General features: G+C 40.8%; 1 protein-coding gene across 10 annotated transcripts in view; it reads right to left on the bottom strand.

Annotated features, from left to right (window-relative positions):
• Positions 1–14,931, bottom strand: part of SNX31 (sorting nexin 31) — a 30,774-nt gene that overhangs the window by 8,057 nt on the left and 7,786 nt on the right. For 7 of the 10 annotated variants that reach the window (XR_005103173.1, XM_037380151.1, XM_037380152.1 and 4 more), the window contains 6 exons: positions 14,851–14,915; positions 14,456–14,555; positions 9,516–9,544; positions 6,597–6,707; positions 3,521–3,611; positions 1,772–1,859 (listed from right to left, as the gene is read on the bottom strand). Coding sequence is in view for 9 of the 10 variants with exons in the window: in XM_037380151.1 (XP_037236048.1) it covers positions 1,772–1,859; positions 3,521–3,611; positions 6,597–6,707; positions 9,516–9,544; positions 14,456–14,555; positions 14,851–14,915 (484 nt within the window). In the remaining variant the exon portion in view is untranslated. The remainder of the gene's footprint in view (positions 1–1,771; positions 1,860–3,520; positions 3,612–6,596; positions 6,708–9,515; positions 9,545–14,455; positions 14,556–14,850; positions 14,916–14,931) is intronic. The other 3 variants (XM_037380156.1, XM_037380157.1, XM_037380160.1) reach the window with 2 other exon arrangements.

Raw genomic sequence — 14,931 nt, 5'->3', positions numbered from 1 at the left:
CCCAGAAAGATCCATTATTCAGATTAAAAAAAAAAAAAAAAACACAAAACCAGAACAAAACACAGTTCCTTCAAAGTGCATCCCATACTCATTCTTTATACATTGTAGCAGAATAGATAACCTGAGGTTAGTTATTTCCAATCTCTCCACTTTGATTTTGGTGGTACCAAACATAACAGTTAAAATTCAGAACCAAAGCTTTCCTCCTCCTTTTCTCAAACAACTCAGGGTTTGTCTACATAAAAACTGGTAAGGCTCCCAGAGCACCCACTGCCATGGTGCAGCACTGACATACAAGACCTAACCTTAAACTAGCCATCTGCAGTACTAACTGCTGTAGAACTGCTGCAGGATCAGATCAGTACAGCAACAAAGCAAGTTAAATATTCAGTTATCCAAGTGCCATAGCGGAACAGCTAGCTTGAGCCATTTTATTTAAAGCAGCCTGGGTAAGTGTATATGACAGTATGAACTGTCATGGCTAGCATGGGCTTCATGGCTAGTACAGATGTATTACAGTGCACAGGCGATACGCTGCAACATTCAAACAACCCCAGGATTGTCATTTCCTACCTCTGTGCTTTAAAGCCGTGCTAGATGAAGCAGTATCAGTCACTTTGTCATGGCTTAGAACCACACAGTTCTTTCATTAGGCTGCTAGGTTCTGCAGTTTGTATGGGCACATATAGGGAAACAGAGAAAGCTTTGTAGAAGCCAGGCGCTAGCCCAGTAGATTTAAACGAGACAAATTACAAGCATCAGACAACAGGTTTCTGTATACCTTCAAGCCATGCAACCTTGCTTGCTGCCACCAAAAGGCATGGTCCATTCTTCCTCTTCTGCTCCCAACCATAGTCCTTGCTCTAGCATTCATCTGATGTAGCCAATACAATTCACTAAGCATGCAAAAATCTATTGCCCTTTTTTCTTTTTCATTGTAGGGAGGAGTAGACCAGACCACAAGCACAGCAGTGAGCCATTAGTCTGGCTCGCTATACTACCTAACTGCACCCTTAGGGCACTGTTTGACAAGCAGGACTTTGGCACCAGACTCCCTGTCCCTGGGGTTTATCCTCACCCACAAGTTAGCACAACCATTTGCTGTGCAGCAAACAAAACTGCAGGGCTGACCCAGGCTAAAAATAGGCCAGCAAACCAAATAAAGAAAAATAAACAGCCAGCAACTTATTTTTAGGTCAGATTAGCTTGCCAGTCTAGTTCATCATGTCTGTCCACACAGTTCTACCAGTGTAACTGAGGAGAAGCAACCGTGTGTGAGCAAATGAAAGGAGAATAGCGCTCTGCTGCTTAAGCCAGGCCACTTCCCAGAAGAAATGCTCAAGCTATGGCCTCAGATATTACATATATTAGCATACAGAAATGAGCACTTCAAATAAAAACTCTGCTCAAACAGAGCTGCAGCTTACAACTCAGAACTCAAAGTTCTCATCTATACTGTTTACAGGTATATTCCCATTTGTGATCACTGCATTTATGCAGGTATAAAAATCGGAGGCAGGCAGCTACAAAGCACCTCTCTATGGATTCTGAAAGAAAGAGGGAATAAATAGCTAGCTGCAGTAAAGGACACTTCAGGAATACTAGTGACAAAGTTTAAAACATGCAGGGCCACAGAAACCAGTCAATTCCAGTAACAAATTGGCCTCAGAAAAGCGGTCAAGTTGTTGAGGCTTAAAGACTTTAAGTTATTCAAGGGATTTCTTTCCCTGTTCTTAGCAGTCGTCATGCATTTTGGTAGCTTCTCGCTCACCACTTTCTGATCCCAAGCTTACAGTGCAACACTTTCATGCTCTGAAGACTCACATAAGGAAGTTCAAATTCTGCCACTTTTTTCACCACTGGGAAAAGAAGAAAAAACAGAGACATTTGTTGAGATCTAGTGAAATAACCCAGCTACTTTCATGTATCAGTGCTGGTTAGCAATGTGCTTTTGGAGAAGGAAGAGAACTTAAGTTCTGGGGTAGAGTAGGGTGACAGGTTAGTTATCTTCTTCACTTCTGAGTCTCAAGTTACATAGCTCTATTACTTACAGAACATCTCTGCTCCTTTAAACTATGCTCTTCCAGAACAGTGTTCTCTCAATACACAGCTAACCAGGACTAATATTTCTGCATTTAAAGGAAATGTGGATGCAAGTTCCAGGACTGGTGCTTTCCTTGAACAGAACACCAGAGAAGAGCAGTGTAACTGAAGTACAGTAAGAAAAGCATGACACTCTTCAGAGGTCACTACTTTCCTGCTAACTTTTTAAAAATGAAAACGTGTCTAAACACCCAAACCTGTAAACATTTATTTCTAAGCTAGTGCCACAATTTAGCAGAACACTTAAATATGACATTTTAAGCACGTGAGCACCTAAACGTTTTGGCAGTGGACTGTGGGTTATGATGTATTTGTGAGGCTTATTAGAGATGCATAGAAATGTAATCAACTGAAGAACTTTTCTATTCTATGTATCAGAATATATCACAATAGAAGGCAAAAATAAATCCATCTGCAACTGCAGTAGATTATAAAATATAACACATTTTATATATACACTGTATATTTAGATACATTTGAGACATAGTAACAGCCAGGGATTCTGTGTACTGGCAGGTACTTTTCACAGCCAGAGAGAAGGAGGCAGGGCAATGATAACTAAAATAGACACAGACGGTAAAGTTCCTACCCCACTGAGTAAGCCTGAGTTTACCAGCAGACTTTCATCTTGAAAAGGTTCAGAAGAGCATTAACATATTTATGGCAATGAGAAGACTGAAAAAAGCTAAATGACTTGTCAAGGCACACAGAGAGGCTGCAGTGCCTAACTTTAGTCCAAGCAACAGCAAAGATTGCATTCACTTCCCTGACGTGGCCAGAGCCTATCCCCATGCCAGGTCTGCATCCAGCCTCATCCACACCCCTGCCCACAGGGGAAACAGCAGACCAATGAGGACATAAAAGCCCCTTCACATTTTACAGCCATAAAGAGAATCGCAAGCCTGATTTACAGCTTGCTCAGTACCATCGTGGTCAAACTTACGTTTCTGTCACTTAAGAAAGGAAACATGTCATGATATCAAGGAAAGTAAGCCACAGACATTCTTTATAAATATAACAAAAGAGTTTCCTGTCCCATTGTTAAACTTAGCATGTGACCTGTAAATTGAGAACTGTTTTATGTAGGTATGGCCATCTGATTAAGAATGATATGCTCAATAGTTTCCATGTGCTAAACTTGCTACATGTCTTGTAAACTGAAAGGGACATAATATTCACATGTGAAAGTCTAACCTATGCACCACACTATCTATTGCCATAGTTTGTTTCCCACTACCACTTTCCAAGCCATTTGGGAAGAGGGCTTGAGGGGGTTTATCAGACAGGATGGGTCTTTCAGCCTGAGCAGATTCATGCAAGCTCTGTTCAGACTCCAGGTTCAGTAACTGCAGCCAACAACAACAACAATAAAAAAAATGCCAAGGGAGGGCTAAGTTAAGCACCTTGTAAAACTTACCAGAGAGTACTCCATCATCGTGATCTTGAAAGAAAAATAAGCTAAAGTATTTTGTTAATTCTCTTGATAGCCCCATCTTGCACAATGTAACCTTTAAAAACAAGGAAGGTCAGAAGCTTAGCTATCCATTAGCATGAATAAAGAAAAAAGTTTAATACCTGTTAACCTAAATTACTTGTTTTTAAATTTTCCCTTATGTCTCATTTAACTACCCATTTAGAAGCAAATATAACCGTTCCTATACTGCAGCACTTGAGAGTTTCAAAGTTTCATAAGTTTCAAAGGAACATAAAAATGTAATAAAACAGAAAACATTTACTGCTTCATGATGCCTTTAAGTATCCTCTAACACAAGGCATCTGCCATGTTATTCCAGATCTTTACTACGAAACCCTCAAACCCTGTTGTACAATGAGCACTGTGTGCTGAGCTAACAACATTGCTCATGAGCATCACAGATAGGGTTGTTTTTTTTTGTTTGTTTGTTTGTTTACAAGATTTGTGTATTTTCCAAGCTGATAGAATCCTCTTGTTCTCTAGGAAACATTTGCAAGCCCTGCCCCTTTATGGAAAGCACCAGTCTTACTTGTGGGGTTCTACAATTCTGTGTGAAGGCTTCTGACAAATTAAAGCAGCCATAACCCAAAAGAGCACAGTACCATCAGAGCATTCCTAAGTTCTGCAGCGACTATAAACTCCTGAAGTTTGCTCAGGAAAGTGGTGTGGCAACTGCAAGAAAACACCCCTGAGAATACTCCTGTCGTAACTTATCTGGCAGATTGTGCAGCCTGATAGAGGAGTTGTGATTTGGTCAGAGAAGCTGGACTTTCTTTGTCTGAGCGTAAGGTGGAAGTACTGCTTTTCAGTCATCTTCTAAAGAGTGCCAATCCCAAAACACTTCTAGCTCTGTGTCAGTGACAGCATTGTAAATTCACTCACCTCCACAGTTCAGAAGGGTTTTCTCACACTATATCAGCTGATTTAAAAATCAGATTATGGTTTTGTGCATGGAAAAAAGCAGACATCAAAACTAAATATAGGTTGGTAAGAATTGTTCCAAGTCAAAAACATATTCATGAAGTTTTCTTTATACTTGTTAACATCAGGGCTGTTACCGGAGAGGGCAGCAGAGCATAAAACACACTCTGTTCAGACACCAGGTATAATGGGAAGAAAGTTTAAGTCCGAACACAAAGACAAAAAAAAGTTATTAGCAGCACCATCTTTCATTCTGTCTCCTCTGTTCTAAGAAGTCCCCACAAATTACTTTTAGAAATTAGCCCACAGAGCTTCAGCGTGTTATCCCTTAGTAGCATAACACTAAGCGTACCAGATGGCATTTCCCAGAATGTCAAACACAGATCTTGGATTCAGTAGGAATTTGACTTATTTTATTTCTCAGATCAAAGCACAAGCTGGTATATGCTGCCTGAGCACCAGGATGTTCAGGAGCGATGGTTGCAAAAATGTACCTCCACTGCAAAAGAACAGTGAATGTGGTAGGCCATTTACAATGACAAAAGCGAAATAATTCCTAAAAGTCCTATCTCATCTGTAAGATAACAAGAGAAGAAATGGTGTCTGTAGCATTTCAAATATCACTGTTTCTTTGCATTGTCACATAAACATTAAACATCTATAAATGCAATATACAAAGCAACATACAACACCACTGTCTAGCTTGGAAGTTACCTCGACCCACTGCAAAACTGAGAAGTTTATCAAGCACAAATTATTAGTATTTTTTAAAGTGTATTAGCAAATCGTTTCCGTACTCAAGGTCCCTATGCAAGTCTCCTATTTAAAAATGTCTCCTTACTTCTTCCACCCTATTAACACCTGCTTCCCTCTCCCCAAATCAAAATTCATATCTCCCTGCCAACCCCAACACTTGCTTTCAGCATCTCTCATCCCACAAGTCTCCTGTCTTAGGAGGGTCTAAGGCCAACTCTGACACTTACCTTCCCCTGGAAAAACTGGTCCTGGCATCACCTCAGATGGTGCAAACCCCAGTGGCAGAATAAACTCTTAAGGGGTTACCCTGTGTTACCCAACTCATGGCAGCTGCACAGATACTGTGTGTGCTGCAGCCAGACTAAGAGTGAATTCATGTTCAGTTTCCTTGTACCAATGGCCACCTGGGAACTATCTCCACAAACTCAGATTGCAAAGGCACAGAGATCCACACAATTTTCTGTATCATGAGATGAATTTTCAGATTCCCATGACAAAGAGTACCAATCCAGCAAGTGTGTGCTTTGTTATTGCTGTTAAGATTAGGAAACGGGAGCAATTGAGGAAGAGGCTTCAGTCTTGCTCATGCACACATGTGTAACACACAAAGTATGCTGAGCCACTGCTGCTCCTCCTCTCCTGGCATAAGAAGGGAACCTCAGCTGAAAGTTTCAATCACAAGCCAGCCAGTTGTGTAAACAACATTTGGTTGCTACTGGTTTCAAAATGTAACTAGCAATTGTTTACTGTATGTATTACAACAGCTGTTACGGACATCCCAGAGCCACAATGCTAGAACTGCACCAACACTGCAAAGGAAGTCCCACAATTTCATAGCAAGCGTTAAGGGACACAAAACAAAGGAGAAGCATGCAGAAAAAGAAGATGTACCAGCTGCACGTTAAGTTTTAACAAAAGTGTACCAGCCAAGACACAAGTCAAGACTAGACCATAATTTGTGACTAGTGGGAAGCACTTTCACCCACACTATGCTAAACCAAAGGGGTCTTTCATTAAGAATGTGTCCCCATAAGGAATAGTATGTATTTTATGATACATGAAGAAAATGTGAACTTGACAGCCAAATGCCATAGAAGCAGAGGACCCATAACATTAAGAGGTAAATTATGGACAAACGTAGGAACCAAAAAAGCTCATCTGCAAAATCAGCAATGCCCCCTACCCCCTTCACCCCTAGTACAATAAACCTCTCAAAAAACACAGAATATATTCTTGTATGTCTTCAAACAAGGATTTCTACCCTTTCCTGACCGAGTTTATCTTCATTTTTGTCCACTTCTCACAAATGGAAAATTTCAACACAATACTAGAAACCCATTACCTCTAATATTTGTTCTGCAGTGTCCGATGTCTGGATATCGAGTTTGATATTGCTGCCATCAGCGAGGTAAACATCCAAAAAGGCTCTCTGGGTTTGGATCTTAAATGTGTCCTGTTAGGCAGAAACAGAACGCTTTGCTTTCCATACTGCTGGAACCCTTCTGAAGATGCTGAACAACTGAAGTTACTATTTAGTAAACAGTAACTTACTAAAATTATTTAAAGCTTGCAGATGACAAAAAAAACCAACCCTATGTAGCACAGCAAGTGGCAAGATACTGCAGAATCAAAGGAGGGTCACTTCAATGTTAAGCTGAGCACATGCTACCTAGTGTCTCACTGTTTGTAGGAATGATGCCATCAGTGTCCTAGGGAGTAAAGACTCCAAAAAAGAGGAGGTGGATGAAGAGTTGCATGTGAATATTCAAAGTCACAATCTTGCCAAAAGGAAAAAATGCATCCCTGTACCTATAAATATGAAAGCTTCCAGTAAGAATAATGAGGCTATGTTATCTTAATATACCAGCGCCGCTGCTACTGGAATACTGCACAGTGCCAGTACCCCAGGTTCAAACCCACTGTGAACGGAGAGGGGATATAAAGAAGAAACCTGGAAATATTAATGAGAAAACAGGTCTCAAAGTAAGTGACCTCAGAGAGCTGCCTTAAATAATTAAAGGGCAATTTGCAATTTGGAAAACTGAAGTACAGAAGCCAGACCCGTCAGCTGACAGCTGACAACAGACACAGTCAGACTAGAAGTGAAACATCTTTCTAACTTTGAGGTAGCGCACAGCAATGGGGTAACCTCCACTGGTTTTATATCAAGACTTTATATTTCCCCTAAAAGACTCAAACTCAGAAAGCCCCATGCCTTGCTATGCATGAGAAGTCAGTTACTTGTTTCAAGAGGATGGAGACTAATTTGACAACTCCCCTGGGGATGCATCTGAATGAGGCAGCAGCAGCTCATCACCGCAGCTTCTCTTCCTGTTGACTCCCCTGCATCAAAGGACAGCAATGGTCCTTCTGGCATTTTTATTAATTAAGGAGAGGTACGTCCCTTGAGATTCATAGTGGAGAAAAATGCTGTAATTTTATATACTGCATGCAATATTAGATTTTAATTGCTTGTATCCACCTTTGCTAGCCTGGTGGAACATATGGGAGGCTCCCTGGGAGCCCTTAGGTTTCAAGTACTCTCAGTATCTCGCTGCAGAATCTTTATGGTACCCATGTACAGGAGCATTTCCTGACTCCTGCGATGTCAGCAAGAGAGGGTGGCAGGGCTGACATTTGTGCTGTGTGCTGCATTACCCCTCTTTTGGTGCTTTGGAGAACATGCTAGGACGTATGACTCAGACTGGTAACTTTTCAGTCAGAAAGAGCACATTTTCCAGTAAATCTAGCTTAATTAAGAGTTATTTCAAGGTCAGATCAAATGCAAACAAGAAGCGTTTTCTTCCACCGCATCTAAAAATTAAGAACATGTTGTCAAAAGTTTGTAGAATGATATGTGGGGAAAAAAGGTCTTGAGGAAAACCAAACCAAGACAATCTTTTTATTTAAATGGACTTCCCACAGATTTTCCCGATGCCCAGTATTTCACACATCTGCATGCCTATACATCTGTTTGCATGTATTAAAGAACAACAGAACCTCTTCAAGGCACTAGCCAATGCCCTGTCTGAAGTGTCCTTCTACAAATCCACACAGATTTAATCTTTATCCCCAGACTAATTTATTTCTTATCCAAGAGACAGATCTAGTTCATTCCTCTTAGTTAAAATAAGCATAACTTTGCTTCTGTACAGATACAAAAGCCCCTCTCTCTCTCACATCGAGGATCATCTCCTGTGCTTACCCCAGTACTTTACTACTTTCCTCAAACAGGAAGGAGCAGACACTTCCCCACAAATACCTTTGGCACACATATTTCAATATGAAACATTTTGTATGTGATAAAACTATATGTGCAATGTGGAACAAGCATGGGATGCAAACATCAGGGTGAGGCAAAGACATTACTGACTCAAAGGGCAAGCAGGTCACTACACAGCCTGTTTGCTACTCAGGACTCAGCAGTGCCAGGGGGTGAAGGCGAGTGCAAAGGCTCATGCAGTACAGTAAGCACTTCTAGGTGTGGGCTGCTCATGCTGAAGCTCCAATGCAGAAAGGACATGGACCACTTTATGCATCTACTTCTGCCGGATTCTCCACTGCTCCTCCTGCAGCTTTCACAGCCTGGGTGCAGGCCACCTCATCCACTCTGGCAGCCCAGGCTCAGAGACACAAAGGTCACTTTACCCTTCTGCCACTTAAAGGCAGAGTCACACCTTGACGCACTCTACCCTGCTTGCCACCTCACTACTCAGCAGTCATGCAGGGAAGAAAAGCATGATCCAAACTTTCAAGCTATTCCCAAGCAGCCCGAGTTCTCCAAGAACACCATGCAACATATTAGTAGGCAGATTAATTTGAGACTCTAAAAGAAAGGCTGTATCAAAGCAAAATCTCAGTCCCATCTAGAAAGGTCATATTAGGTATCACTGTTAAATACTTAAACCAGTGCTTTCCTAGTCTTCTTTTAAAAACTGCTTTAATTTATCTTATTTGACACTACTGAACTGCAGGCACAGCTTGATTTCACAGCCTTGGGGACAAATTCCCTACTTTCTTATCTCCAACTTTTGATTATTGTTCTCTTAATACAGCTACGACACAGCAAACCAAAAGTAAGAACTCAAATCGTTGCATTTGGGGATTCCTCCCCCCCCCCCTTTTATCACACGTTTTTACCCCAGAAGGCAGAGGCAGAATTGTCCATGCCAGAAACTCCATACATTGTTCAATGTTATAAATATTTGTGTTTAGCCTCTTATCAGTGAAGTATTGTTGAGACCAAAAAAAATTTACTTACGTAAAAACAAAAGGAGGAAACAGTGCAGTCTGTAAGGCAGGAGAAGACAGTGCTAAGTGAAGAAATACAAATACAGACATGCCACTAAAACACCACAAGTGAATCCAGCACAAGTTAAATACAAATACAAACGGAAGAGCATTTATTCAGTGTTAGCATTAATCCATTTAGTAAGTGTACAAGGCAATCCCAACCACTTCCAAAATGGACAGAAAAATACTTTTGAAGGAAATTTCCAGCAATGAGTCCGAAGAGTTCAGATCTTCTCCCAGGCTGCTATTTTAGTTTTGGAAAAGGCAGTAAAGTCGGAGTCTCATCTACTCAAAACAGACACCAACATCAAAAAAAAACCCTGTATTTTGGCAACAGTTCATGTTCTGTAATACTTTTCACATTTCCTACTCTTTTGCTCCTGAAATTCAGGGAAGATACCATGTGACTAGAATCGGACACTTTCTTTTATCCCTTACTACTGCTTATTTGAACCTTCCCTTAATGCTGACACTGTTACCTGTGGTAGAATCTTCTCATAAACATCTAGAACTGCTGCCTAACCCCCACTAGCCTGTCCCAGTAGCTTGAAACACAGTTCAGTCAATAGAATAACACAGAATAATACAGAGCTGGTGAGGGATTTTCTTTGGCTTTTCGTTTTGATGAAAAGAACAGTTTAAAAAAAAAAAAACAACAACCACACAAACAGAACAAAAAACCCCACCAGAATGAACCCATGAAACCAACAAAAACCAAAAGTAAACAAAAACCCCAAGAAGATACTCATTATATATTTGCTCCATAGAAAAAAAAAACCACCTAGATACCTTTTTTCCTCCCAGTTTTCCATTAGAAACTTAAGTGACTTTGGTGTTGACCTCTGATAAAATAATCTGAGCCCTCAGCAAGCTCTCAATGGATTTGTTGTTCAGCTAAGCAGCATAGGACATGAAAGGAGAAAGGGTGAGAACAGAGGACCTTATTACAACATATTTGAAAATAACAGCAGGTCAGGGGACTGACCTGTATGTTAACATTGAAACAAAAATAGAATAGACATCCTTGAATAAAATTCTTCAGAACAGGCAGAAACCTTCCCCCCTGGCCAGCACACAAAAGTCTGAAAATAAGGGAATTTGCCAGCTGCACCTTTAAGTTCATAAATAAGAAGCCCAACCAGGTTTGACACTAAATAAATAATATTTTTGGAGCAATGCTGAAATCTTACTCAGCTAGACTTCTGTTTATGTCCATACACATTGGAACACATTTCTAAGTTCCTATGAAAGAATACTGAGGGATGTTACAAATGTGCCTTCCTTCATTGCATGCACATATGGTAAGTGTGTTGCGAGTGCCGAGAAGCAGAGGCTGCGTGGTCAGAGACAGGGGCTCTATTCAAGAAAATGCAGCCCATAATCAAACCAGCTTTGATTCCAGGTAACACCTGAAGATTTCTGGGTTACATTTTACCTACACTCTCTGAATCACATACACACCACAGCTTTCCTATGGTATTCAGTCCTCAGCCCCATGCTTGCTCTTCAGAAAGAAAACCACCTTACATTTGAGTTCTTTGATAAAGGAACACTTAAGAACACTGCTTTTTGCCTGATACCAGGCACTGCTTGGCTCTATTTGCTCAAGTACTCAAACTTTTCATCTGTCCTTTCACCAGCACCTGAATCCTTTTGTTCATGCTAATAGCTGTTGTTTTTTCCAGTCTGTGTTGCTGGTAGGTTAGCCTCCTAGATCACCAACTCCAAACCTCTGCTGCTGCAAGAAAATAGGTCTCAATTTTATTCATAAATGCATAGTGACTGGCTGTCCTCACAGCCACATCCTGAATACACTAAGTTACTCCATGGGTGCCCAACAGAGACAGTTCGTAGTCTCAAATTACATTCAAGGATATAGAGGAGTTGCATTAAAATGAGACTGATAGGGATGTATGTACCTGCTCACGCCATCTTTCTCCTGATGATAAAGACGACACAACACAGCCACAACAGTCATCTCAAACGACTTCGTGAAGAACTGTGCCATTTATCTTTAGGGGCTGGAGGTAGTGGGGCAGATATTGAATCTGTCTCTTCAGCGTGGTCACTGACAAAGTTTGCAGAGTTTGGAAGGGCAGAGGAACAGGGAGGTTATGTGTTAGGTTGTTCAACTCTGCTACACAATACTGTTGGTAATTATTTCAGCAATGTTAGTTTTGAGCAAGAGATCCACCGTGCCAAGCTGCTTCCCCATGTGTCAGGAGCCCTGCTGTCCCCTGGCAACTCCTCCCATGAGATTACGTTGCTGGGGAAACAGCCAGAGCATGCCTGCTATAAGGAGCAAAACATTAACAACTTGTGCAACAGGCAAAGGTGGTGCTGGACAAAGACAGGGGCCTGGAAAGCTGGGTTAACCTGCATGGGCTTGTCCCCCCTTGAAAAGTTTGCCCTGTTAGATATGATCAGGAGGATATAGCTAGTTGGTGTGACAGTCCTGATACAGAGGAGTCGCGTTCAATACTGTCAGGCAACTGCAATAAAGCCATGGTCTTGGCACACCCTTCACAATCCCATTCAGAAGCAAAACACAGGACAAGGACAAAAAAAAAAAAGTCTTAAATCCAGCTTGATTTTTCTTTTGCATCTTCTATTTTAGTCAGTTACATACAGAAGTATCTTCAGCTAGAAGCTTAAACGCTGCTGGTTTTAAGACAAGCCAAGAAAACGATGCAAGCACTAGCAGACTACTTAAGAGGACAGCTCTATGCTCTTTCATAATGAAAGACAGAAGTGAAGGTGAAAAAAAAAATCAGTAGAATTTTTAGGAAAAAACCACCCTAGTCTGGCAATCTCATTCACTTCTGGTTTCCCGTTTTCTCATTCTATCAAACCTGAAGGTTTCCATTATGAAAGCTGCACTGATTTTACCTGCAGACAGACCTGTGCTCAATGAACAGCTGTGGTGGCCGAGAAGTGGCTGACTGCTCCCTGTCCACCACCACCTGCCAGTTCCCCCACATTATCTGGCGGGTCACTTGTACAGGTGTGCACTAGCTCGTTTCAGGTAGCCAAGACTGACTACTCCAAGCCAGTCCGTGTCATTGACATGGAGCATGTTATTTCATCATTTCAATGACCATTTATTCATTAATCATTCTTCTTGCAATGTAACATGAACAGCAGCAAGTTTGGGGTAATGCCTGGTTTTAACATTAAGTAGCAGTAACACTGCAACCCTATGTTTTCCCTCCTAAGCAACGTGTAGGATGCAGAGTGCTGCCTACACACCTTCAACAATGGAGAAGGAGGAAAGAACAGTACAGAGGTGCTTTAAAGATGAACGTCACTCCATGTCTTTCGATCCTGTTACAGGAATTTTGTCACTCTGCCATAAAACATCTCACAAATGACAGTATACTAATAAATACTGGAACATGCACAAAGCCAGTTTGAGTGAGATTCTTTAATAGCCAAAATGAATACTTACTCAGCCGTCACTTACACCAATTAAAGGGCACTGTGCACAGCTAATGACAGTGGATGCACTCCTGTCTTTCACACAGTTATTTCGTCTCTTAGGAGTTTGTTCTTTACCAGAATGAAAGAACACATAAAGCACTATTGCTATTTGTATTATGAAGCAGTAATTTATGTAAGTGTAACCGTTTTAAGTTCAAATTGTAAATAAAAATGCTGTAGAACTACTGCCTTTGCCAAGCAGGAAGCCTAAACATTGTGTATGAAAATCCATTGTATTGTGGAACAGAAATTTGAGTTAATTTTACATCTTGAGAACATGCTGACCTTGCACTAACTAAGGTATAATTCAATGCCTACCTTGAACTCAACAAAATAACTGACTTCTTTTGGCAGCACAGTCATCAAATGCCTTAACAAGCGCACACATATGTACATAATCCAAAAATCAAGTATTATACATGTACTTACCAAATCGCCCTTCTTCACCAAAAGGGCATACAGTAAAGAAACTTAAAATATACAGCATAATTTCTGATTGTATGTTAAGAGAAAACCACAATACTGGCATGCCAAAAGACATCTTTAAACACTGCAAACATGCATTTTGAAGAGTTATTTCCTGCCAGAACTTTGTAAAAAAAAAAAAAAAAGTCATTTGACACTGTTGAGGGCAAATTGCAGGCACTCCTGATGGATTTAACTTTCTTTAGCAGACCTGTTATCAGTCTCATCAAGACTAATTAAGACTCAGCAGTAATTGTTGGGAGTAATCTGTAGGGCTGTAACAGGCATGGGATCAGAACTAGAGAGACTGGTTTTCACAAAAGAAAATCAGGGGCTTTTCATTCACTGTCTTGAGCACTTCAGTAGGTCTGAATTTAAAAGACTGTAAATAAACTGTATCTTTTTATTTACAAGGCATATAGGAAAAACCTTTCCAGAATTTGTTAGGAATATTTCTTCACACCATTTTCTATAGCATTTCTGAACTCCCCTTACATACCTTGATCAAATATAGCAAGTGAAGAGCTCTCAAGTCACAAAACAGTCCTTCAAAACATTCCCTCTCTCCAGAACAACTCATTGCAAGTGAGGTTACAACAGCACTAGCAGCATGCCAAGCACTTGCCAGAAAATTAAAGCATCATCCCCCTCCCTGAAAATGCTGTTGGGAGTCATGCTGCACACACCTACTCCAAAACACTACCATCCATAAGAGCCACAGCAAGTGGAGAGGAGGTAAGGGAAGAAAAGCGACATATGGCATCTTGCGGAATTCAGACACAAGAGCTATATCCAGGCTCCAGGCCTGCCAAAGAAAGATCATACATGTCATGGACCACATTAAAACTTATTTCAAAAGTCATCTAGGTTGGAACCACCAAAACACATGCCAGATTCTGCCCATCACTACAGTTGCAAGATAAGAGAACATGACATTTTCACACCAGTCATCAATACACTTACCAGTCCAAAGCACTGACACTACCAAAAAGCATCTACAGTTGCAAAATTCAAGAATGTGTGTAATCCTTCTATTGAGCTCTGACAAAGACTTTTCTGGGAGCTGTTTAGAGGCAAAAGATTCATCAGATATGCCACAGGATATAAAAACAAAGCAAATAGTTCTTTCCATGTGGGAAACAAGTTCGTACACGGACAAAACAATACTATTATTACTGCCACCCAGGCTTCACAGAGAGCACTCTGTCATTGGAACTCACTGCTTTACAAGACAGACCAATGCACTAAGAACACAAGGCAAGGAAGACAGCAAAAGAAGCATCAAGGAGGCTCAGGAGGTAGGATAATATTTCAACTCTTTCACAGAACAGTATTTGGCTGAAAAATTCAAAATTTACCTGCTGTAGCTTTCGGAAAAAAGCTATGAAGACATCACTGTTGGTAATATTTGAATCCAAAGTAACTGAAAAACAGGAGGA

This window comes from Falco rusticolus, chromosome 3 (genome assembly GCF_015220075.1).
Source record: "Falco rusticolus isolate bFalRus1 chromosome 3, bFalRus1.pri, whole genome shotgun sequence".
NCBI lineage: Eukaryota > Metazoa > Chordata > Aves > Falconiformes > Falconidae > Falco > Falco rusticolus.
This window is presented reverse-complemented; position numbering and strand designations above follow the sequence as displayed.